General features: G+C 29.1%; 2 protein-coding genes and 1 long non-coding RNA gene across 7 annotated transcripts; 1 reads left to right on the plus strand and 2 right to left on the minus strand.

Annotated features, from left to right (window-relative positions):
- The first annotated feature begins 1,328 nt into the window (after nucleotides 1–1,328).
- On the plus strand, nucleotides 1,329–6,261 carry LOC149520018 (uncharacterized). 5 transcript variants are annotated; one of them, XR_016331494.1, is made up of 5 exons: nucleotides 1,329–1,861; nucleotides 2,017–4,005; nucleotides 4,307–5,221; nucleotides 5,718–6,066; nucleotides 6,164–6,261. It is a non-coding gene; the product is annotated as an uncharacterized LOC149520018 (long non-coding RNA). The 5 variants fall into 5 exon arrangements; XR_016331495.1 differs by having other exon boundaries at nucleotides 2,017–2,681; nucleotides 3,915–4,005; nucleotides 4,307–6,066; XR_016331492.1 differs by having other exon boundaries at nucleotides 2,017–2,110; nucleotides 2,309–4,005; nucleotides 4,307–6,066.
- A 2,901-nt stretch (nucleotides 6,262–9,162) lies between these two features.
- Nucleotides 9,163–12,199, minus strand: LOC111309323 (uncharacterized). The gene is made up of 7 exons (XM_022908399.2): nucleotides 11,946–12,199; nucleotides 11,228–11,399; nucleotides 11,080–11,129; nucleotides 10,485–10,785; nucleotides 9,947–10,135; nucleotides 9,667–9,849; nucleotides 9,163–9,575 (listed from the first exon to the last, which is right to left on the minus strand). Exons 1-7 carry the CDS (start codon nucleotides 12,131–12,133, stop codon nucleotides 9,330–9,332), a joined length of 1,329 nt encoding a protein of 442 aa, XP_022764134.2. The 5' UTR covers nucleotides 12,134–12,199; the 3' UTR covers nucleotides 9,163–9,329.
- Nucleotides 12,200–18,267: 6,068 nt separating this feature from the next.
- On the minus strand, nucleotides 18,268–21,518 carry LOC111308475 (putative beta-1,4-xylosyltransferase IRX10). The gene is made up of 4 exons (XM_022906800.2): nucleotides 21,053–21,518; nucleotides 20,321–20,709; nucleotides 19,272–19,513; nucleotides 18,268–18,991 (listed from the first exon to the last, which is right to left on the minus strand). The coding sequence occupies exons 1-4, from the start codon at nucleotides 21,144–21,146 to the stop codon at nucleotides 18,478–18,480; spliced, it is 1,239 nt and encodes a 412-aa protein (XP_022762535.2). The 5' UTR covers nucleotides 21,147–21,518; the 3' UTR covers nucleotides 18,268–18,477.
- Between the last annotated feature and the right edge of the window lie 2,648 nt (nucleotides 21,519–24,166).

Consider the following 24,166-nt stretch of genomic DNA (forward strand, 5'->3'; position numbering starts at 1 on the left):
TTTTTACTTTAACAGTAATTTTTTTATTTAGAATTATTTTATTATAATACTAATTTTTTTACATTACAAATTTATTACATTTTGATAATATCTTTTTACGTTGTTACTTTTCATAACATTTAAAATTATTACAATTTTTTTATTTAAGTGTTACGGTACTTCTAATTATTTTATGTAAAATAATAATGATTTTACAATTGTTCTCTATGTTTTCTATTAACTCTTATTTTTTTTGTTTAAAATTATTTTTAATTTCTAATAATAATTTTTTTATATTGCCAACTTAACTATTTATATTATAATAATATTTTTTATACTTGTTATTTTTCATTACGTTTAGGATTATCGTAACTTTTTCTTAAAAGTATTACGACACTTCTATATGTTGTCTAAAAAATTAGCTATTTTACAACAATATTTTTTTATACTTGTTCTTACTTTTTATTACGTTTAGAATTATTACAATTTTTTATTAAAGTGTTACAAAACTTCTAATCTAATTTATGTCAAATGACACTAATTTTATAATTATTCTTATCCTTGTACATTATGATATTGTAACATATTTTGAGCCAAATGATTCCAATTTTTCAATTATTTTCACTTTTTTACATTAACACGTATTTTTTTTGTTTAGAATTATTTTTTATTTATAACAATAAATTTTTTATGTTGTTAACTTATATTTATGTTACAATAAAATTTTTTATACCTATTCTTACCTTTTATTATATTCAGAATTATCATAAATTTTTCTTAATGTATTATGATACTTCTAATATATTTTTCGTCAAACGATATTAATTTTACGATTATTCTCATCTTTTTATATTAATGCTTATCTTTTAATTGAATTATTTTTTTACGTTACGAATTTATTATGTTTCAATATTTCTTTTTACATTTGTTGTTACTTTTCATTACTTTTAAAATTATCACAATTTTTTTCTTAAGGTGTAATGATACTTCTAACTATTTTATTTTAAATAAAATTAATTTTATTATTATTCTTATTATTTTACGTTAACTCTTAATTTTTTATTTAAAATTATTTTTTATTTGTAATAATAATTTTTTTTATATTATCAACTTAATTATTTATGTTCTAATAATATCTTTTTACCTTTCATTACATTTAGAAGTATTATAACTTTTTTTTTAAACATGTTATGACACTTATAATCATATATCAAATAATACAAATTTTATGATTACTCTCATTTTTTTTATATTATCATTTATTTTTTAGTTTAAAATTATTAATCTATATTATCTATAAAAGTTGTCCGTCACATATTGAGGACAACTAACAATGTAAATAAAAACAATCAAGGGGTACTCGTGAGAAAGGAGCTTCTCCATAAGCTTTTAAAAGCTTGAAGGGAGAAGTTTCTCCAAAAATCAGTCGGTATTCAGAAAAGAAAAACAAAATAGAAGAGGCTTTTCCTAGGTATGGGAATCAATATCCATATCAATATGTTCAAGGCCATAATAATGATCAAAGGTTAGTAAGGTAGGTTAGTAAGGTTGGGTTTATCTACTACTAAAGAGGCAAGAAAGAAGAGGATGGCTAGGCAAAGAAGGTTTTCATCATGCCATAGAAATCACAATCAGTCATAATAATGAACAAAGCTAACACCAAAATCAGAGTGTTGATCAATATACAAGGCTTGTGAATGATAATTGTGTGTCGACAACCCAATCCAACCTTGAAAACTGGGTCTATTGGCCATCGGTTGGTGGCAGTGCAGCTTCAAGACCTTTGGTTCTACCTGATGAGGTTGCTTTGGTACATCCTGTGGATCGACCAACCATGCAAACGCAGACATATCAGCAGCAGGTGGTAGCGGATAGAAGAAAGGTGGGTTCTTTGATCCTCGATCATTTTTTTATTATTGTGATTATCAGATACATTAATTTTTGGGTGTTGTAACTATTGATGCATGATTAAGATAAGAACGTTAAATGTACATATGTAAGTAATGATGCTGTTTTTTTTTTCTGGGTGTGTTTTAGGGATGGAAACCTGAGAAGAATTTGAGGTTTCTTTTGCAAAAAAGTGTTAAAGCAGAGCGATGTGGGCAATCTTGGAAGAGTCGTGCTTCCAAAGGTATCTTCCCTCTTCCTCTTATAACTTTTAGAGAATAATTTTAATCTTTTCTAAAAGAAAGCAATTTAATTTTAATAAAAAGAAAATGGGGAAAGAAATATCCATTATTCATGTTTCAATACTTTATTTGCTTCTTACGTGATATTTTTCTTTCATTCTTTGGTTGAATTTCTTAATTGATTTTGTGGTGAATTGTAGGTGGTGTGGCATTTTTGAGAAAAGAATGATCATTGAATTGGTAAAGAAAAGTGACAGCAAAGAGTTTGGTAGATAGACAATTATGACATATGAATCTAAATAATATGCATTTCATTTTGTTAAATAATGCAGTAAGTTCATTTTCTTAATTCATCAAAGGTCTTTGATGAGAAATGTTTTCAATTTGTTCAAGTGTGATACCTCTATGATTAGGTAATTGTTCAATTTCAAATTCCTAATTGCTTTTCTAATTTGCAGAGTTGAAGAAGCAAAAACTTTTATGATATAAGAGCTGGAGTGGATGATGTAGAAGCTTTGGTACCTGGTTCATTGCATGTTTTGGATATTCCTTTTTAGTCTTTCCTTTCTTTGGGTATTCAACTTGATATTGCTCTTTTCCTTTCTTAGATTTGGAAAATGGACCTTGAGTTAAGAAGTTTTTAGCCAAATGTTAAGGCAGTGCTTCTTGCTAAGTTAAGGGAATATAAATCAAATCTTAACAATTTGAGAAAAAGTGAAGTTAAAAGAATTGCATTGGTAATTTAAATCCTGCTGCTCGAGATGAGTTGTTAGAGTCTGGAATATATTGAAAGTTTTATTTGAAATAATGTGATTGGATATATAATCTAGAAATTCTTGAACTTATTAAGTTAAATGATGGGTTTGATTATATTATTGTAATTTCTCTAAATTTAGAAAGGCAAAGGAGCTCTCATGCCCAAAATATTCATTGGGTATTAATCCAACTTACAAAACCAAGTTATTGAACTGAAGAACTAATTATGTTTATCTCTTCGTTTCAGTTTTGCTATTCTTCTCACTTGATGTGACAATAATATATTGTATAAATGACTATGTGTGATTTATTAATTCAAATCTCTAATTATTGCAATATTTTTAGAAATTCTTGAACTTAGTAAGTTAAATGATGGGTTTAATTATATCATTGTAATTTCACTAAATTTAGAAAGGCAAAGGAGCTCTCGTGCCCAAAATATTCATTGGGTATTAATCCAGCTTACAAAACCAAGTTATTGAAGTGAAGTACTAATTATGTTTATCTCTTTGTTTCAGTTTTGCTATTCTTCTCACTTGATGTGACAATAATATATTGTATAAGTGACTATATGTGATTTATTAAATCAAATCTCTAATTATTGCAATATCATGTAATTTGACTAATATAAGGCACAAAAGTGGAGAATAAGAACAACATTTTTCATAAAATTAGTATGACAAATGTTAACCGATGCTGTCTGGTGCAGTGCTATAAGAGGTGCACCTCACACTGCATACAATATTGCACCTACGGCTGAGCTTGTTCCTTCACCTGCCTATATGGTTTATTTTTCAAACCTTTATTCATTTTAACCTTAATTATCATAGACATTCAAGATTATCATGTAAAAAAATAGAAAAGAAAGTTTTAGGGCCATGCTTTAGCTAACCTTTTTTGGTGAATGCATCAAATAATGTGGGATATAGGATGCTTTATCTGTTTTGGGGTTTACAAGTTGTTTTGTTTTGTGTGTGTGTGTGTGTTTTTTTTTTTTTTGACAGATCCATTAGTGAAAATGGTAATGTCTCCTTTCTACTGACCTTGTAGTTGCACCGGTATAGTTTTGCTTTGGTGGTTGACCTTTCTGTAGGTGTAATGAATGTTGATGGTTCAATGACTTCTTGCTACGTGGCCATAGGTGAGAAGTGAGAAAATGTTTATTTACGACAACCTACTCACTTTGGCTATCAAAGTTCATACTAATGAAAGTTTAAAAAAATCATATGTATTGTATAAAAATATCAGCAAATCTGTTTCTTTTGCACTACATGTTAAATCATGCATGGAAAATATTAAAACATTTTTCATTTGCATCATATTAAATCTTTTGATTATTTGTCAATACGAATAAGATATATTGAAAATATAGACATGTACATACTGAGTCACATAATTCTATTGTTATATAACTAATGATGTTTTTCCTTCATTACTTGCAGGTTCATTTTCTCGGTCAGCAGTAAATTTTATGGCTGGCTATGAAACTGCTGTCTCTAATATCATTATGTCCTGTGTTGTATTTGTAACCTTAGAATTCATAACACCTCCCTTCCATAATTTGAATGACCCTACTTCCATAACTTGTTTAGAATTCATGACTATTGTAGATTGATAAGGCGTACCCACACAATTTCATGCAAAGGGGGAGAGTGAGGGGATGGGACTTTATACAATCTAGCCATTTCTTCCAGCAAGTATAGTTTTAAAAATAATTATAATGCCAGTTCAGAACCTGATTGTAAAATAAATATATTGAATTCTTCGAAAAATGCCATTTGTGGGCATATAAATTGGGTTTTTAAGTGAGTTATTTGATAGTGTTTCCTCTGCTTTTATACTGCTGCATAAGTTCATCCGAACTTTGAAGTAAAATGTAAAAGCACTTTTAATCTTTAATTTCACCAAATTAGATTATGAAGGGAGACATGTTTCCTTTGTCTCATTGATTTCATTAAATTATAAGGAAAAAAGAATAGTGACATAATGGATTATGACTGGAATGTAACACAATGAATGCCACTATGAATGATTCTACTTCCATAATTTGTTTGGTTGCAGGAAAACAGCTGATGCTCCATGTTGCAAAGTTGGTACCTAGATAGATATCCTGGGAGGACTAAGAAGCAGGACACTCCAACCACATCAAGTGTTTCCGATCTTCCAAGTCTGGGAAGGATGGAAGAAAAAAGCGATAGCTCTTTCACTCCCCATGCAATAGAAGATCATGGTTTTCCCTTGAAGATTTTAAATTTCCCATTTAGTTAAACATCTTCATATGACAATATTTTCTGTCAGTTTATCTGAGTGAGCTTCAGCTTATATGTTTCCAAACGAATTCCTCAAATTCTTGATAGGTCAATCACTGAACCCTTGTCTTTAACTACCATCTATTTTTGTGGATTGTGTGTGTTTGTACATGAGTGATTGTGCAAGTGCATTTAAATTGCTTTCGTTTTTGTTTTTTTTTAATCTTGCCTTAGAAATTTACATTCTGACTTAATAAAATGCATAGGAGCTTTGACTAAAGGTAGCATTTATTAAGGATCCGGAATATCTTGAAATTTAGCAACTAGTTCTAGGCCTTTAATTTATAGCTTGGTATTTCTGATGTTGTCATGATTGGTTGTTTGGAAATATGAGATCAATTACATTGTCATAGTGAGCATGCTATTGTTCATAGTCTCATTTTACTAAGTGAGAAACCTTGTGCCACTTTTGCAGCTGTTTCGTAAAACATACTTGACTTGGAATCTAAGATGGTGTGACCAAATTGATAATTGCACAATCCTTTAAAAAAAACCTCTAAAATGTATATTAACTTTTAGATTTTTACTTCCAACAATGAGGTAGGTGGGTGATCTTGTAGCAAACCATAAATGTTGGGAAAGACTTGAGGTCATGAAAGAGGAGGCCTCTCACACAGGTGAACGCATCTGTTCCAGGGACAGAGGTTGTAGCTGAAACTGCTGCTGCTATGGCTTCAGCATCTCTGGTGTTTAAGACAGCTAATTCCACATATTCAAGCACACATCTTAAGCATACTAAGCAGCTTTATAATTTTGCAGACAAATATAAGGCTCTTCAATTGTTTAGGCGGCAATTTTGACAAGGAAGATTGATAAATTGGATTTTGTTGCATGCCTAGGAGCCTTTTTCGGAGAAGTCTTTTTCATCAGTTGAGATATGCCTTCCAATTGCTGTAAGAACTTAGATGTCCACTACCTAAAATTCCTGAAGATGAATTATATTCTATTATATGTTTTACTTAATTCTTTTGTCACTGAACTCCATGGCAGGTCACAATATCCTTTGCTAAAATACTCTTACAAGTTACTAGGCCTTGAACTGTTATTCTTGGGAAGCTACGTAAGATTATCCCGCTGTGAAGTGCGGGTTTTTTATCTAGTTATTTGAAATAATAATTGTTTTATGTTATCAAAAATATTATTTATATTATAATAATATCTTTTTATATTTGTTTTTATTTTTTAATTACGTTTAAATTTATCACAATATTTTGTTAGAGTATTATGATAATTTTAATCCAATTTATATAAAGTAACTTTAATTTTACAATTATTCTTATCTTTTTGTAGTACAACATTTTTAATACATATTTATGTCAAATGATTTTAATTTTACAATTACCTTCACTTTTTTAAGTTAATACTTTTTTTGTTTAGAATAATTTTTATTTATAATAATATATTTTTTTATATTATCAATTTAATTATTTACGTTATAATAATATTTTTTTACGTTTATTGTTATCTTTTGTTACATTTAGGACTATCATAATTTTTTCTTAAAGGTGTTACAATACCTCTAATTATTTTACGTAAAAAAATATTAATTTTATGATTATTTTTATCTTTTTATGTTAACACTTACTTTTTAATGTAGAATTATTTTTTATTTATAATACTAGTTTTTTTACATTATCAATTTAATTATTTATGTTTTAATAATTTATTTTTCTTGTTGTTACTTTTTATTATGTTTAAAATTGTTATAATGTTTTATCAAGATATAATGATACTTGTAATCATTTTATGTTAAATAATACTAATTTTACAATTATTCTTACTTTTTACATTAACTTTTATTTTTTTGTTTAAAATTTTTTTATTTGTCATAATATTTTTTTTTATATTATCAACTTAATTGTTTTTGTTACAATAATATCTTTTTATGCTTGTTATTACTTTTCATTATGTTTATAATTATTACAACTCTTTGTTAGGATATTACAACACTTTTAACTCATTTTACGGTAAAATGATACTAATTTTATAACTATTCTCACTTTTTTATATTAACACTTATTTATTGATAGGGGTGTAATTGATCGAGTTCAAGTCGATACATGATTAAACTTGAACTTGAACTCGAGCTCGATTCGAAATTTTAGGCTCAAAATTTGGTTCAAATTCGATCGAATTTTATTTTTTTAACTCGAGCTCGACTCGAGATAAAAATTGATTACTCGAGCTTGCTCGATTAAGCTCAATTAATATGTAAAAATAAGCTCAATTCTTATATTCAATAAAAGCTCGACTATTTGTGCTCGAACTCGAGTTTGAGATATTTTAGTAATTAAAATAATTAAAATATATTTAAATATAAAAGTTCGATTAGGCTCACGAACTATTCGAACCGGGTATAAGAATGTTCGAACTCGATTCGATCAATGAGTCGAGTTACTCGATCTCAAACTCGACTCAATAATAATCGAGTTAAATTTAAATTTTATTTTAATCGAATTTGAGTAATTTGCGAGTGCTATTATATCATTTACACCCTTTTTTATTGATTTAGAATTATTCTTTAGGTTTATAGTAATAATTTTTTTATGTTGTTAACTTAATTATTTATGTTATAATAATATCTTATTATGCATATTCTTATATTCATTACAATTAAAATTATCATAACTTTCTTTTAAGATATTATGATACTTCTAACATATTTTATATTAAATAACACTAAATTTACATTAATTCTCATCTTTTTATGTTAATCAATTTTTAATTAATTTTTTTAAATACTATATTATCTTATCTTTTTTTTAAGAATTTTAAATAGATTGTATTTATATGTTAAAATTTTATTTTATTTTATTTTATAAATAATATTTAACATAATTAATTAAAATTATATTAATAGATTAACAGATAATTAATTATTTTTATAATTAAAAAAATTATTTATGTTAATTTTTTATATTTAATGTTTATTATTCAATGATATGGCAATATGGAACTGATGTAGCAGTGTTCAAATGTCATAATTTTAAGTAATAGGTGATGAAAATATATATAATTTAGATAATATTTAAATTTTAAAAAGTTTTAAATGGGATACTTAAATTATAATCTTGTTAATTAATATTTTATTTAAATGATTATTTATTAATTACAAGTGATCATTTGAAATTAATTATTTTAATTAATAAATTCATAATTCATATACTACATTAATAATTTTTAAAATTAAAGTATTATATTAAGTGTTTTACTATAATTTAAAGATCATTCATAATATTAATTTTTTTCAAATTAATTTTTCATATTTTGTTTTCAACTTTTTGTTGGTAAACCATTTTATTTTTTTTTATTTTTTTAAACTTTAAAATTGATTAAGATATTTTTGTACAAAAATATAATTAATTAAAATTTTATTATATTTATAATCTATTTATTTAATTAATAAGTTTTAAAATATCATTTATAATATTTTATTAAATTTAATAAATAAAATAAAATAAAATTTATTCACAAATTGTTAATTCATCTTTATATTTATTTAAATTTTCAAACCTAATCGGAAACAATATCAACTGAATTTTACTCTAAATCGGTTCCTTAATTGCTGTCTAACCTACATTCATGACTTCTTCTGGTTTTCCTTTTTATACGTGGAAGCTGTAATTTAAGCCGTCTCGTCGGCATTAATTACGTCAAACCGAGAAAACAAAACAACTTTTGTTTATATTTTCATTTTGGTAAATGACACTAGTAGAATCACGGAAATTTTGCGATCTTTTCTGGCCACGCAAAAACAACTAAGATCCAAAGGGCAGTGTTTAAGGTATTCTTTGTGAAGAAACATTTGACTTTTGACCATCAATTATAGAAATTGACCAAAATGTTACTACTACTGTTGTAAGTATGATGATTCGCAGCAAGAACCACAAATATCCTTGTGCAATCAAAATTACCATATATCCTCTTGCTTTAGGACCAGAGTCTGCAACTTCATGATCAGAAGAAGAATGTTAGAAGAAACACAGAAATAAGCACAAAATGAAATTTCCATAAACAAGCACTAAACCCTTTATGTTAAGGTACATGATATTCAACATCTTATAAAACGCTCACCAACTAACTTTACAAGCAGGAACCAAGACCCGCTTCTTTTATTTGGTTGCGGTGACAGCAAAACAAGCATATCACAAATGCTTTACAGGCTAATCAATTTAAGAGAGTTTGCCTTCTCTTGCAGGGTGTCAAGAAGGCTGTCAAAGCTCTTCTTGAAGGACTCCACCCCCTCATCCTCAAGCTGAGAGCCGACATAGCCCCAGTCAATCCCCAACTTCTCAAGTGCACTATAGATGCCTTCAGCTTCAGACACGTTTGTGTCAATTGTCCTTGAAACAGTGCCATGATCTATGAAGGCTTGGAGTGCTTGGTCAGGCATGGTTGAAACCTGCAACAGCACAAATGACCAAAAACATAACAGAATTATTCACCAACTCAAGTTGAAAACCATGTCTTTACTCAACAAGAAGATAGCTCACTGTGTCAGGTCCAATAAGAGGAGCGACATATAGAGTGTCAGGGTAGGCAGGGTTCTTGACACTAGTTGAGGCCCATAGCAACCTCTGTTTCTTAGCACCCTTCTTCACCAAAGCCTCCCATCTTGGACCAGAGAATTTCTTCCGGTAGAGCTGATATGCTAGAGCTGATTGAGCTACGGCAGCCTAAAAAACAGTAACCATGACATGATGTAAGTAAGTCTTGACATGTAATTCAGTTAATATTCAAAGTGTAAGAACATGTATCTTGCGGTTTAGTTACCTTTCCTCGGAGATCAAGGGCCTCTGGTGTTCCAATCTTTTCAAGCATTTTGTCAATAAGGGTGTCTACCCGACTGACAAAGAAGGAAGCTACACTTGTAACCCTAGAGAGATCACTCCGCCCGGAAGCCTCAAGGCCATCCAGGTAAGAATCAATAACAGCTTCATATCTAGCAAGTGAAAATATGAGCTGTGCATACACATAAGAAGAAAAAATCAAGTTTAGTACACAAAAGAAACAAATCTAGCCCAGATTTACTTGCAAAATACGTCCACAATTATCTAAAACGTCAGTGAAACAAGTTCAGAACTAAAAAACGGCCCAAACAGTTTTAAGTGCCAGAAATCTCAAGACTGGAAAGCTCTGTTGATTGGGTGAAAATGGTTCTTGACTTGTCAGCCAATTGCCCATCCAAAGCATTAATTGTTAGGATTGGTATAACAGTAGATGCTCACAAGAACATTTGTGAAACAGATGCATGTAGCATAACACTACATCTTCCAGTCTAAGTAAAGCCAGGAAATTAGAAATAACATACAGTGACATTCACGCTTATGCCCTTTGCAATAACTTCCTTGATTGAAGGAATGCATGGTGCTGTTGCAGGAATCTTAATGTACACATTGGGACGATCAACCACTTTATGAAGATATTTGGCTGCTTCAATGGTCCCTTCAGTATCATCAGCAAGTCTGGGAGAAACCTCGACAGAAACATAACCATCACCTCCATCTGTTTGCTCATAGATTGGCTCAAAAAGTTTGCACGCATCTTGAATGTCCTTCACCACTAACTCCCAATATGCACTTTCAATATCTTTTCCAGACTGTATAAGTTCCCTGCAAATTCCAGTATTTTTAAAGATAAAGACTGAGTATTAAAAAGATCCAAAAATTCAATTCTCAAACCCCAAGAGATCATGATAACCCGTCAACTCAGGTTAGATGACCAAGTCTTTGTTTTTCTCTAGTTTCTAATTTCTACTTTCATTTTTCCTTTCTGCTGACGCTATGGGTTTAGGTATATTATGACATGAAATGCCAAGCCTAAATACAATTGTCTACTTTGCATCATGAATCAGTGCACTAATGCTACTCATCACAACACTTAAAATAGTAGGTAACCAAGAATACCTGAATTGATCATTGTAAGCATTTGATGACGATATAGCTTTCTGGAAAATCTGCAATCACATATTTTCAAAGTTGCTACAGGGGATCAAAATAGACAAATGCCACCAACTAAAACAACAGAGAAAACAAAACCATAGCAGGTATTTACCGCTGGGTTGCTAGTTACACCTCTAACCCCATTCGCAATCAGTGGCAGCAAATCGGTCACTGGCCTACAAAGGTTGTCATACCATGGACTCTGCCCTTCTTTTTCATACAGATCATGTAAAGTAGTCCTCTTTACTGAACTACCGTTTCCATCAACAAGAGAACATCTGACACTGCAATAAGAAAACGTAGTTGGAATCAAAGAAGCCTAAAATGGAAGGGCAAAGTAGCAAGCAACTAAAATGAATAACAATGCACCACTGTTTCTTGTAAAATCTCATTCGCTGCGTTACGTATACAACAAGCAGTGCTGAGAATACTAGGTTGTAATAGCTTCCATAAAAAAACCATCTTTGGTCAAAACCCTGACCAACTTACTTGAAAACAATCCTTCCAAATTCCAAACAATAGATCCTAAGAAAAGTTTGTTAAAGAGCAACAAAAAAAAAAGTCTATCTTAAAAAAAAAATCAATAGGTACTAAATGTTCATGATAACAATGAATCAAAGCAAAGCCAAGTCAACATCAAATCAAGAAATAAAATCAAAATATCTGCATGAATCAACAAAACTTCCAAAGAAAAGAAAGAAAAAGGTTTCAGGCTTTAAATCAATCAACATCAAAGCAAACAAGCACTGTTTACATCAACCAACAAAAACAAAAAACAAAAACCCGGAAATCAATTTGAGAAAGGTCGTTGATGTAGAGCAAATACTTACACCAAGGAGTCCCTGAAAGGATTGTGGTTTGGGAAGGACAAGCTAGAAGATGAAACCAGCTTAGAGTTAAAAGCAGCCGTGGCAGGGAACCGAACGAAGCATTTAAGCGATGAAGAAGATCTGGGTTTGAAAGATGATGAAAGAGAAACGGCTGGGTTGGGGTTAGAAAGCTTGGAAATGGTTGCCATAGACAAAGATCAAAGGATGAGAGACCGGACAGGGCGAGCGGTAGGGTTGGTGAAGGAGGCTCCAACAAAAGGGAAAAAAAAAGACTTTGTTATTTTAACATTACGATGGGAACGATAAAAAAATAAAATAAGATGGAGAGTCGTTTTGGCTTTGGCTTAGATCATGAATAAAGAGAGGGCGGGGGTTGAAGTTGAGTTGGGGTCGTTGGGGGAGTAAAGAAGGGCGCCTTTCAGTTGACCCAAACGAGCAGGTGAAAACATTTCTATGGGTGCAATCTCGGTAATATCTTTATTTTATTTTTACGTATTCCCCACTTTTGTTGCTTTAGATTTAGATGCCAACTCCATTTCACGCTTACCTCAAAATTTTATCTGTCTTTTTTCGTCAAAATTTTCTCTTTGTGCTTTACAAAACTTCTTTAATTTCTAATTTTACAAACTTTCTCTTTTTCTATTTTAGAGATACTAAAATATGAAATATATAAGATTATTGATAGAATAAAATAATAATTATTTTATATTATATTTAATTTATATTTAAAATATATATAAAATTATAAAAAAAATTAATATTTTTTTAGTATAAAATTATTTAATCATTATCAAATGGAGATGATTATTTTTAATTCATAAAATTAAATTTACATATTTAATTATATTTTTTAAAATTACATTAATAATTTAAATTATATAAATTTTTAAAAAAATAATTTTAACAAATAAATAAATTATCATATATAAATCTTTATATATATTAAATATAAAATAAAATAAAGTTTAATCATATTTATAATATTATTTTATTATATTTTATTATAATCTTATACAATGATTCCACACATAAAATTACTATTTAATCTCTGTTATATATCTAATTTAAAGAGTCCAATATAGGCTACTAACGTACACCCAAAAAAAAAAATTTCTCATACTTACTACAGTTTTTGTACGTTCAATTTATCTTTGTTAATATATAACGTAAGAGCGTATATTTTCTTTAAAATAAAATTATACGACAGTTAACTTAAAAAAAATTATACGACAGTTAGTACCAAATTTGAATAATATTTCAGATTGTATGTATGTTCAAGGTTAGATCCAACTTATTTATTTAGATTTTTTTATTTAAATTTACTATTAAAATATTAAATATTTTATATTAATATTTTTATATTTTATATATTCTTTAAAATAAGATAAAGTAAAATAAAATTATTTAATACTATAATATGTTCACATATCATAATTAATCAATCTAAAATTTAAAAATTTTGATCCAAATGTCGACTTAAAATTTTTGACAAATATGGCTAGCACTTCATCAATTGAAAAGTCTACTCTGAAATATATATATATATATATATATTGGGAATATTTTTTGTATTTTCATTCCATTTAATAACTAATTCGTATGCAAATATATATTTATATATATAAAGACAAATTGTTGCACCAAAAATTAGTTGTAACATTGATTTTTGATTTAAAAAGTTTTTAAAATAATAATAATAATGTCGTAATGAAGACCATATTCTAGTATTTGGGCTTTGATCGGGGCGCTTGTCTTTCTACCCACTCTTTATTTTAGTAACAAATTGTATATAGAGAAAGCAAAAAAATTTGAAATCGATAGGTTTGGACTCAACTCGAATTTTTTGGATTAATTTTGTTTTTTTAAATTAGGTATTAGATCGAGTGACATAAAAAAAAAAATCAAGGTCGAGTTAGAGTCAAATTTTAAGTAAACCTAACCCAATATATATAAATTATTTATTTAATTATTTATTTATATTTATTTTTTATATATTTAATTTTATATTTATATTAAAAATAATATTTTATTAATTCATGTCGAATCGGATCAGATATGATTTTATACAATGTCGGGTTGAGTTCAAGTATAAAAAAATAAAAAATTTATCAGATCGGATTCGAGTTTTATATATTTAAAGTCAGGTTGAGTTCGAATTTTATTTATTTAAAGTCGAGTCAGGTTCGAGACGAGCAAAACTTACCCCCAACTCAACCCATCGCCATCACTAATTGTATTATACCTAGCTACGTTTCGTGAGTCAATTTTATTCTTTTAAAAGTCCTAAAACTCAAAACTTTTTTAAAATATATTAAAATAACAAAATATCTAAATATTTTTAAAAAAATTTAATATATTTAAAATTAAATAAACATATTTTTATTAATTGAATATATATATATATTATATAATAATATACATAAATAAGTTTGTCTCATTGATGTTTATGTGAACAATTTTTTTAAATAACACATAAGATAATTTTTTTAAAACATAAGATAGTTATTTTTAATTACAAATTAAATAGTTTTAAATTTATTCAAATATTCAAACTATTCAAATTATAATTGAAAATCAAATTAATTTAAAGATATATTTTTTAAAATTAAAAATATAAAATATGGATTTTATTTTTTTAATAAATAATTTTAGTTGTTTAACGAATAACTTAATTTAAAAAATTATTTAATTATTAAAATCTTTCAAACATATTTAAAAATTACAAAGATTAAATTTATCAAAATTTTTTTACAATCTTTTTTATCTTGATTTAAAAAAATTATCTTTTTAAAAAATTTACGTAAGAAATAAAAAATTCAAGTAATTTTATGTAAGATTTTGAAAATTCAAAAAATTTTCATCTTAAATTTTTAAATAATAAAATCATCAAAACAATTATATCCATTTAAACTCTAATTATCAAATTTATATTTCAAATAAATACTAAAAATTTAATATTATCTTTATCACTTTTTATATCCGTTTTAAGTTTTAAAAAATTAATTTAAAAATTATCTATTTAATCCTAATTGTCACTAAAAAATTCTTATATAAATTTAAAACTACAAATATAATATGTTATACATAATTTTTTTATTTTTTAGTAATTTTTTTCCAAGATATATTCTATTACTATTACAATTTTTTTTTGTTTATAACTTTTTTTTAAGATATATTTTATTATTATTACAGTTTCATTTTTATGAAAAATAATATTTTTTAATTTATTTTTTCTTTTTTCATACATTTTCTAACATTTTTCATATTTTACATAATAATTTAATCAAGATTACTAAAATGAAAGTATATTAATATTTTTATAATTTAATTTTTTATTCAATAATATATATTTTTTAAGAAAGGCATAATTTATTTTTATTTGATATAATCGTACAGATGTATATATATTATTATAAACAAAAAATCCCAAAGAAAAACATAATTTTTTTCTTACTATTTTCACAAAGTTTATTTTTTTAATGACAAATTAATATATATAAGTTTTATATATGTTATGAGTTTTAAAAATTTTAAAATAATTTTTAAAAACTAATATATATATTCATATTAAATAAATAAAATTATTTTATGTATCGTATGAATTATAATTTAATTAGATAATATTTCGTATCAAATCTCATGAACTCACATTCAATTGTTAATACCCATTAGAGTAAGCTTTTTCTCGTTAGGAGGGTATTAGTGCCAGAAGCTTTTATTATTAATATCTAATATTTATTGTTAAAATTAATTTTCATAAAATTTAATCTATTAAAATTAAATATAAAATTTCATCAATAATAAGATTTAACCAATAAAATTTTATCGTTAAAAATGTATTTTTTTTCAATTTTTTAAGTTAAAATTCTTTTCTAAAACTAATAGACAACAGAATCTTTATCTTTAAAAATGTAAGCTTGTAAGTTTCTAATAACGCTGTCATGCTTGGATTCTTCACTCTTTTTTCAATGAACTCATCCCAAATTTCAACTTTATTTTATTTTGATTAATTGTAAAAATCGCACTCTATATTTTGCTTGTGTCCAAAAATGTAATTGCCTTCTTCATTTCAGATTGTAACATGTCTTTAAACCATTTCTTCTCATATATTATATTATGAAAATCACATGCATTTTTCTTAAAATTAAACAAAAAATCATAATTATCACCTTCAAATAATTAAATTAAAATAAAATGAAAATACATCAATAAATCAATATAAAAAAAAAAATATCAATATTATATGTAGTAGAAAATTACTTGTAATTTCCTCCTAAACTCGTCTTCACAATGATGAAAATTCTCTTCCGTGTCCACCATGCATCATTCTAGTAATTTTTAATTAATTTCGTTATTTTTCGGATGATTACATGTTCCAAAAAAATATTATATACAAATTATTAATAAATAATTATCATCTTAATTTTAATAATATTAATTATTTAATTAAATAAATAAATAAAGTAAACACTTTATAGACTCCTGACCTGTTTTGTTGACAAATAACCCTAAATAATTATCATATTAAAATTTATTAGAAAAAAAATTACTAAGTGTTTTTTGGCGCATAACGAAGATCTTGTAGGTTTCTAAAACTTTTACAATAAAAAAATTTATTTAAAAAGAAGGATAAAAAATTTAACATCCAATAATAAAAATTCAATACTTAAAAATAACATATCTTATATACCAAAAAATTAATCTCAACGTGAAACAAAAATCATTGAAATTTTGAAAAAGAAAAAAAAAAGGGAGAGCCTAGCAGCGGGTTTATGAGTTAGAGGAAGTTAAAGGAGGTTGGTGGTGTTATTTTGGGGGGAAACCGGCAGTGTGGCCGGAGAGGCATTGCAAAACAGGGGAAAAGGGGTGGGGATGTTTGGGGTAAAACCAGCGGGTTTTGGGGCGGTTTTCGACGGCTAAGGGGGAATCAGGTTCGGACAGCGGCGGAGAAGCTTTAGTTGGTTGGAGAGCGCAAGGCGTGATCGAAATCGACCGAGGGAAGCTGCTTTCTCTCTCTCTCTTCTATTTTTTTTTTCTTTTCAAAAAGAGTATATAAATCAATTGTGTAATATATATATTGGATTCACTTTTGCTTCTATAAATCCGTATTATTTCGAACATTTTTATTGAATTCAGTTGTGGTTCTAGATATTCATGAAGAAAAATAGTATTAATATTTTTGTCTCATTTTAGTGTGATAATAAGTTATTAATTTATTATAAGTAATATATCATTTATAAATTATTGATAAAGTCTATATTTGACTTATTCAATAGACATATATCATATAAAAAATACAAATATTTAAAACAAAAATGGCAGGCAACTAGCCTGACTGAGTTAATTGGTGAATTTCGGCCAGCCAAGAAAGAAGAAAGGATTGAAGCCGTCTGATCAAGGGGTAGCGCAGAAGGTCCCAACTTGATTCATATCAGACTCCTTGGCTTTTGGGATTTTTTTTTTCCTTTTATTTCATTCACATGTGGATTTTGATTTTGGGGATCCTGCTGCCTAATTTGAATTGTGGATTTCTTGAAAAGTACACATGAACATGTCAGATTTTTTTTTTTGGGGGGGGGGGTGGGGTGTGGTTGGACTGAGATAGAGATGTTTGAAACTTTGAATTTTGACGTTTTTTCTTTGGAGATAATTTTTTTATATATTTAAACTTATTAAAATTTAAATTCTAATTATTTAAATAAAAATTTCAACATTTCATTAATTACTCATCGTAAAACTTATTATTATTATTATTATTAAGTATTATAATTTAACTTGCACCGTAAAATAATGAGTGAGACATCCTAGGTAGAGGAATAAAAGGATTAGAAACTAAACATGGAAATTGGAATGTTTCTACCTAGTGGAATTTTGATTGACAGATTTTTTTTTTTATTATTATTTCATTTTCTGCTTTTCGGAGAGAAGAAGTTCCAACTTAAAAGGTTTTAGGGACGCGCAGCTGCCTAGGCTGCAATAAGCCAGTCCTTCATCATGGTTGAACTCATTAATCTGACTATTATTATCATCCAAGGGTTGCCATATGATTGGTTTGCACAACTCTAATACACCAAAAAAGAAAAAAAAAAAAAAAAAGTCACGGGCGCAACGATTGTGAATCGAACCCACAAGGGTATTTCACAGTGACCGTTGGATCAACAGTCAACACAGGCCACTTTAGTATCATCCATCCTGGCACACGTGCAAATGGTTGACACAAAATCATCAAATAAAGGTTCCTTCAATTCCGTTCTAAACAACGGCTTCAAAGGATTAAACCGAACGATGATGGAATGGAGGGCATATGTAAAAACTCAACCTAGATCAAAATAATTGCTTGTGTTCAGCCTTTGTCATGTGGAAGTGTTAAGGCGTCATCAATCTATATGACTATATCCAGATGTGTATTTCAATACAAAATTTAGAATTTGTAAGAAAATTTTAGAATTCTATACAAGGCCAATACCTGTCTCGACTTGTTACTACAACTGAGAGAGCTTGGTGAAGCAATGAATGTTGAAGAACACTTGCATCACCAAGGTTTCAAGTCTCCAACTGGTCCTGCTGTCCAGTTCAAAATCTTTTTACCAGGCTTCAAGTAAATACTCTTCTGATGTGGCAATTTGCGAGCCAGGCCATTCAATATTTGATGGAAAGCATCTCCTGGTAGTGCAGGTTGTGGAAACAACATGGCTCTTTTCATTGAAGGATTTGCAAGAAGCCTCTGTTTCCTTAAAATTACTTCGGGGGGTATAGATGTGAGAATTGTATCCAACTTGGGAACATCTTCTTCTGCAACAAACACTCCAATTTCCTCCCAGGGGATAGCATCAGCAAAGGGTAAAACTATATCATCCGCTATGATGACAGGAATGCAGCCGAATACTACAGCTTCGACTAGCCTAGGACTCCAGGGTGCCCACCCTAGCGGGCACAAGCAGAATATAGCTCGTTGCATATCCTCGTAATAAGTGGTTGGATGTTCAGTGGAGATGTCAAAAAGTGGATTGTTCTTAAAATTCTCCCAAACAGCTGCCCTTGCACCTCTGCCAGTCATCAAAGGGGTCAGTAAAGGTTAATATTCAACCTAACAGCCCCTGTATGCTGCAACAATAATTTCCAACTTCATGTAAAGGATGAAGCTAGATCCAAATATAGCACAAGGTCATGCATCAAGGCCAGACAAAGAATATAGGTCTCATCTCATGTCTACCTCATGTAGTCATCTTACAGTAAACTAGAAAAATGAAAATTAAAGAGCTAATTTCAATTGGAAGAAAGTACAGTACCTAAGCCTTACTCTAAACCCTCAATATAGAAAAATACCTTGCATAGTAGCCACCTTCAGGGTCATTATTCACGTCATAAAACAACCCACGGAAGTAGACAAAAATAGACCGTGGAGTCTCTGGTGGAATCTGGCGGGCCTGCATCTTTTGAGGGGGAGCATAAGGAGGAATTGTGATTGAACCCTCTTTCAGGCACACATGGTTCCGTTGCCCAAAAGTCTGAACCAAGGTAGCACGCTGGAGAATTGGAAGGATCCCCCGCTCAATAGCTTTCTCTTCCTGGACAAGATTTATAACTATAATCACAGGGGTTCGACTATAAACTACGTATAAATTTAAGAAGGCCCCAAACTAGTACACCTTGTGTATAGACCACTGGAGTCTAGAATAGTAATCCTTTCTCCATTGCTTCTGTTGGTGCAAATTAGCACATGCTTTAGCTTGTTTGCTTACAAAACAATACTAAACCACTAATCTAGGAGTGAAGAGTTCACATCCCAACATCCGTAATACCACATATCGCTTGCGGAAATCACACTACCTTATTTGTTACTAGTATTACTATAAAAGGATTATGACTAAAGTAAATTCTTTATCTGTCTAACTTTACAATGATTTTGATAGTTGCTATTGCATTCCGAACGCTTGGTCTTAAGTTTCTAAAGCCAATCTAACAGAGTTCATTAAACTAGTAAAAGGCACCGACAAAAAACCCAATGCTATTCCATTAAAGTCCATGGAAGAGTGTTTTTTCCTGCCTACTTAAAAAGCTTAAATGTGCTTTACTAATTCTGGTCACTTATATGCAATATTTTCAGAAACAATGCACGCATGGCAATAATCATTCTTGAGATGGAGCCATCAAAGATTATTTGAACACACTTTTCTGGCAAAACATGACTTCTACCTCCATCATTTACTTTCGGTGAAAAGATATAATATAGACTATGAGCTTCCCAATTTGATTGCATATGAAGATTTATGCCAAAATGGATCGAAGACATGATTATCACATATACCGTTTGGTAAAATGTCAGCATTAACATGCTAGTAAATAAGGGAACAAAATGGTATAGACTCAGTTACCTGATAGTGAAAGCATGCTCCGAAATCATGGGGCACAACAAAGAAATGATCAGCCCCTTCTGTTCTATTCCAGTAAGGCCAGCTTGAGGAAATAAGCTGTATTGCACTTCTCACCATCCGTGGAGACTTGAAGGGCAATGGCAAGCCAGTAGGTGTAAGATCACAAGTGGCATATATAGGCGTATAAAACCAATCTGCTTCCTCTGGATTGAGTGTTCGAACAGCACTAGATAAAAGAAACCTGTGCATGAAGATCTCAGCAGCAAACATATGTGATAGACATCTGGGGTCTTTCTGAAGGATTTTCTTGTTGTATTTGCTTGGAAGCTCGTATACATACACCTTCAGTCTTCCTACTGGATCATCTTCCAAGACATCACCAGCACTTCCTGCATTATTCAAATCACATTTTTTTAGATTCAACAACTTAAAGTGATACTGCAAAACATATCATATATTATGAATTAGTAGCACAGCCACTGCATATCTGTAAGCTTAGTTACAAAAAAATAAAACAAAGTAACACTTGGTGGTAATATATGATACACCGATATCTTGTAGCAGATAAACAATTTTCCAACTCAAAGCAGAGCTAACAGAGACAGCAAGTTAGCAACTGTATGGGCTTAAATTCATTAACGGCTCAACTCAGGAGCTTTTTCAAAGGCAAAAAAAAAAAAAAAAAAGCTTTGAAAGCAACCAAACTTGAGCAACATTAAGAACAAGAGATACCAGAAATTCTCTCAGTACGAGGATTGTGCTCAGCGGTAATGCTCGGAGCAAACCCAAAAGCAATAAAAAGAAAAGCCCAGAAGCATTTCCCCATTGTGGAAGAATCTCCAGAACCCAAAGAAGGAATCAACAAAGAAATGAAAATGGGTCCTGTCTGAGATCGGAAGAAACAGGCATATTTAAGAGGAATATAAGCAACGCACTTTCAAAGATGGTGGGACGTCATTAGGAGTAGTAGTTGGGTGAGTTTTCTTAGAGTTGAGGTTATATTAGGAGGAAGAGGGGCTGAATAAGAAATGAAGGTTTCCAGTTAGGGAATTGAAAGTGAAAATCGGGATGGGAGGCATTGCTTCAAGGAACAGCAGAGAGCACATTTTTTTTAATCAAGAAAAAAAAGAAAAAACCTATGATGTTTGAAGTTTGAACTGCAAACAAGACGTACGGAAAAAATGTATGGGTGATGTTTGTGAAAGTAGCGTTTGTTTTGCCTGTTTGATGACAGGTCCCTGTCCGTCTCCCGTTAGCTTATTAGGATTTGATGTTTTTCCGTCGAAACATCGTGTTTTCTAATGGACCTTTATTTTGTTATATTGGGTCTGCAATTCATTTAATATATTAGTAAATGTATAAAGAAAACTAAGAAATTATTGGGCCTATTTGCTCTCTGAATTTGGGCTAAATGCCGAGCCCTTGGACCCAGCATCTCGTACGTCAATGAAACATGCTTCTTCCTGCCTTCATCTGCATTTTATCAATTAGAAATGGCAACGGACCGGGCATGCTTATTTTTAAATATTCGACATTTAATCATCATCATTGGATAGTCATGGGGGATTTTAATGATGTTGGTTCAGTGGAAGATAAAAAACAAGTAGTTCAAATGTGAGCATTACTAGTATGGCCAAAGATACACCTCGATATAGACAATCAATTTGAATCTCTTTCAAAAGTGATGGATAATCTCCTTCATATTGTTTATTTGCCTCACCGAAAAGTCATGCTTAAATTCTACCATACATGCACCTCAATATAGACAATCAAGATGCCGTTAGTTCCTATCCAGGACCATATAGCCTTTTCTCTGCACTATAGTTTGTAGGTATGGCTGGAGAACTAGGATATATATATATATATATATATATACTGGTAATGGATACTCAGTTTTGTTCGGTTTGTTGTATTGATTTTTTATATTTTATTAAATTTAATATTTGATTTTTTAAAATTTTTTTTAATGTAACAGAGTCTATAATTTGAGTTGAATAAGTTGTTTGTATATATACATCTAATAGAGTTTTTGGTATATGTTAAAGGGGTTATAGTTTGAGTTAATTGAAGGGAGATGGGTTATATTTGTGAGATAATGAGTTTTTTTTTTTTATTTTAGCATTGAAATTGTAATTTTTGATAATATTTAACATTTATAGGTAAAGTTGCTATAATAATATGGTATCTGCCTATAGCATAAAATTTAAATATGTAATGTACCTACATAATTTTCGAAGACCAATCAATCTTTTTACCCATTAAATTTGCCCAACATTGTGTTTTTAATTTATAGTTAAGTATTACCTATATTGTAGAAGCATAATTCAAACCACACAAAGTTCTTTAACTTGATTTCCTAAGATTTAAATTCCAACAATCAGTTTAGTTGAAATACATATGGATGAAAATATTGTAAAGATAATAAATTATCAGATTAAAAAAAGGAAAGAGTATGATTTAAAAAGTTCACTCACTCTAGCCAAAGTTTGGGATTGATTCTCCATCCATCCATGGTTGTAAAAAAAGGAAAAATGATCAAGTAGACATAATGCTGTTATTACTGCTACAAAAGGTTTGACAATAATAAGCTACAAGTCCAACAAAACTAATTAATCATCAAATAAAGCAAAACAACTATGCATTAATACATCATGTTTTTCAATTAATAACTTGCAAGTAATAACTTGTACAAAACCTTAAATACATTAGATGCTAGTTAATTAGAGAAAATCAAGCATGTATATTTACATTTGAACCTAATTTAGGATGAACCAATTGTCACATAATTTGCATTGATTTTTTTGTGTCCTCTAAATCATTTCCCACAACAAAAGTGATGACAGCCAAATAGTCCAATAACTACAATGACAAACCAGATCATGTAAAAAAAAAAACTGATTACGCATCTTAATGCCAACAATTATTAGATGTGAATGAATTTTAATCCTTATTCAATTTTTTCATACCAAAGTTATCTTAAAAGATTTAGAACTAGATTTAAAAGCCTACGAAAAAAAAGTGATTGATTCATCCAATATTTCTGTCCATTATCTCCTAGACCAATAGTTAACGCCAATAAACTTACAAAAAAAATTTATTAGCTTGACTACTAAAGTTTTATGTTTTTTGTGCAAGTGTGCATGAACATTTGTTGAGCTTATCAACATTAATCATTCAAGATAACTAATAGTACGGGATGCTAAGGATATTTCTTTGCTGGACCTTTTTTGATACAATTCAAACATTGATAGAGTAATATAGCAAAAATGGAGAACGACCCAAAATAACAATATAACCATCAAAAGCACAAAGATTCAAGTATTCAACCATATATTATGAATCATAAAAAACATTTTCAGATACACCTATAACCATGCTCCTAATTCATTTGACAATTTTTGCAATCAACATAAATTAAGACCAAGATTGAAAGATTTAAAATAATAGACACTTATTTCTTCTCCACAAATTGATCTAGCAAATTGCTATTGAAAGCATTGGTAATCATTGTCAAGTTCTTGTCTTGTGTAGAACCCTTTCATCAATAGAAAAGAAAAACACCAATTCAGCCACATCCAACTTTAAAGCCTAATTATTCTCAAAATTTTGCAAATCTCAAAAACCTAGCAAAATAACTAATTTCAACTAACCTAAATGTTGTTACCTTTATAGCAAAAAAATGTAACCATTCAAATGCATCATAATTTTATCCAAAAAGTTATTAAATAAGCAAGCAAATAATTGATTCTAACATCTTTTTAAATAAAGCATCAACAGCTTCATCAAGTAAATTATCCTTATTAAACTTAACCTTTTCAATACCAAAAAACACCAACATAGATAACA

This window comes from Durio zibethinus, chromosome 2, assembly GCF_047325235.1.
Source record: "Durio zibethinus cultivar Kanyao isolate XHJ-2024 chromosome 2, ASM4732523v1, whole genome shotgun sequence".
NCBI lineage: Eukaryota > Viridiplantae > Streptophyta > Magnoliopsida > Malvales > Malvaceae > Durio > Durio zibethinus.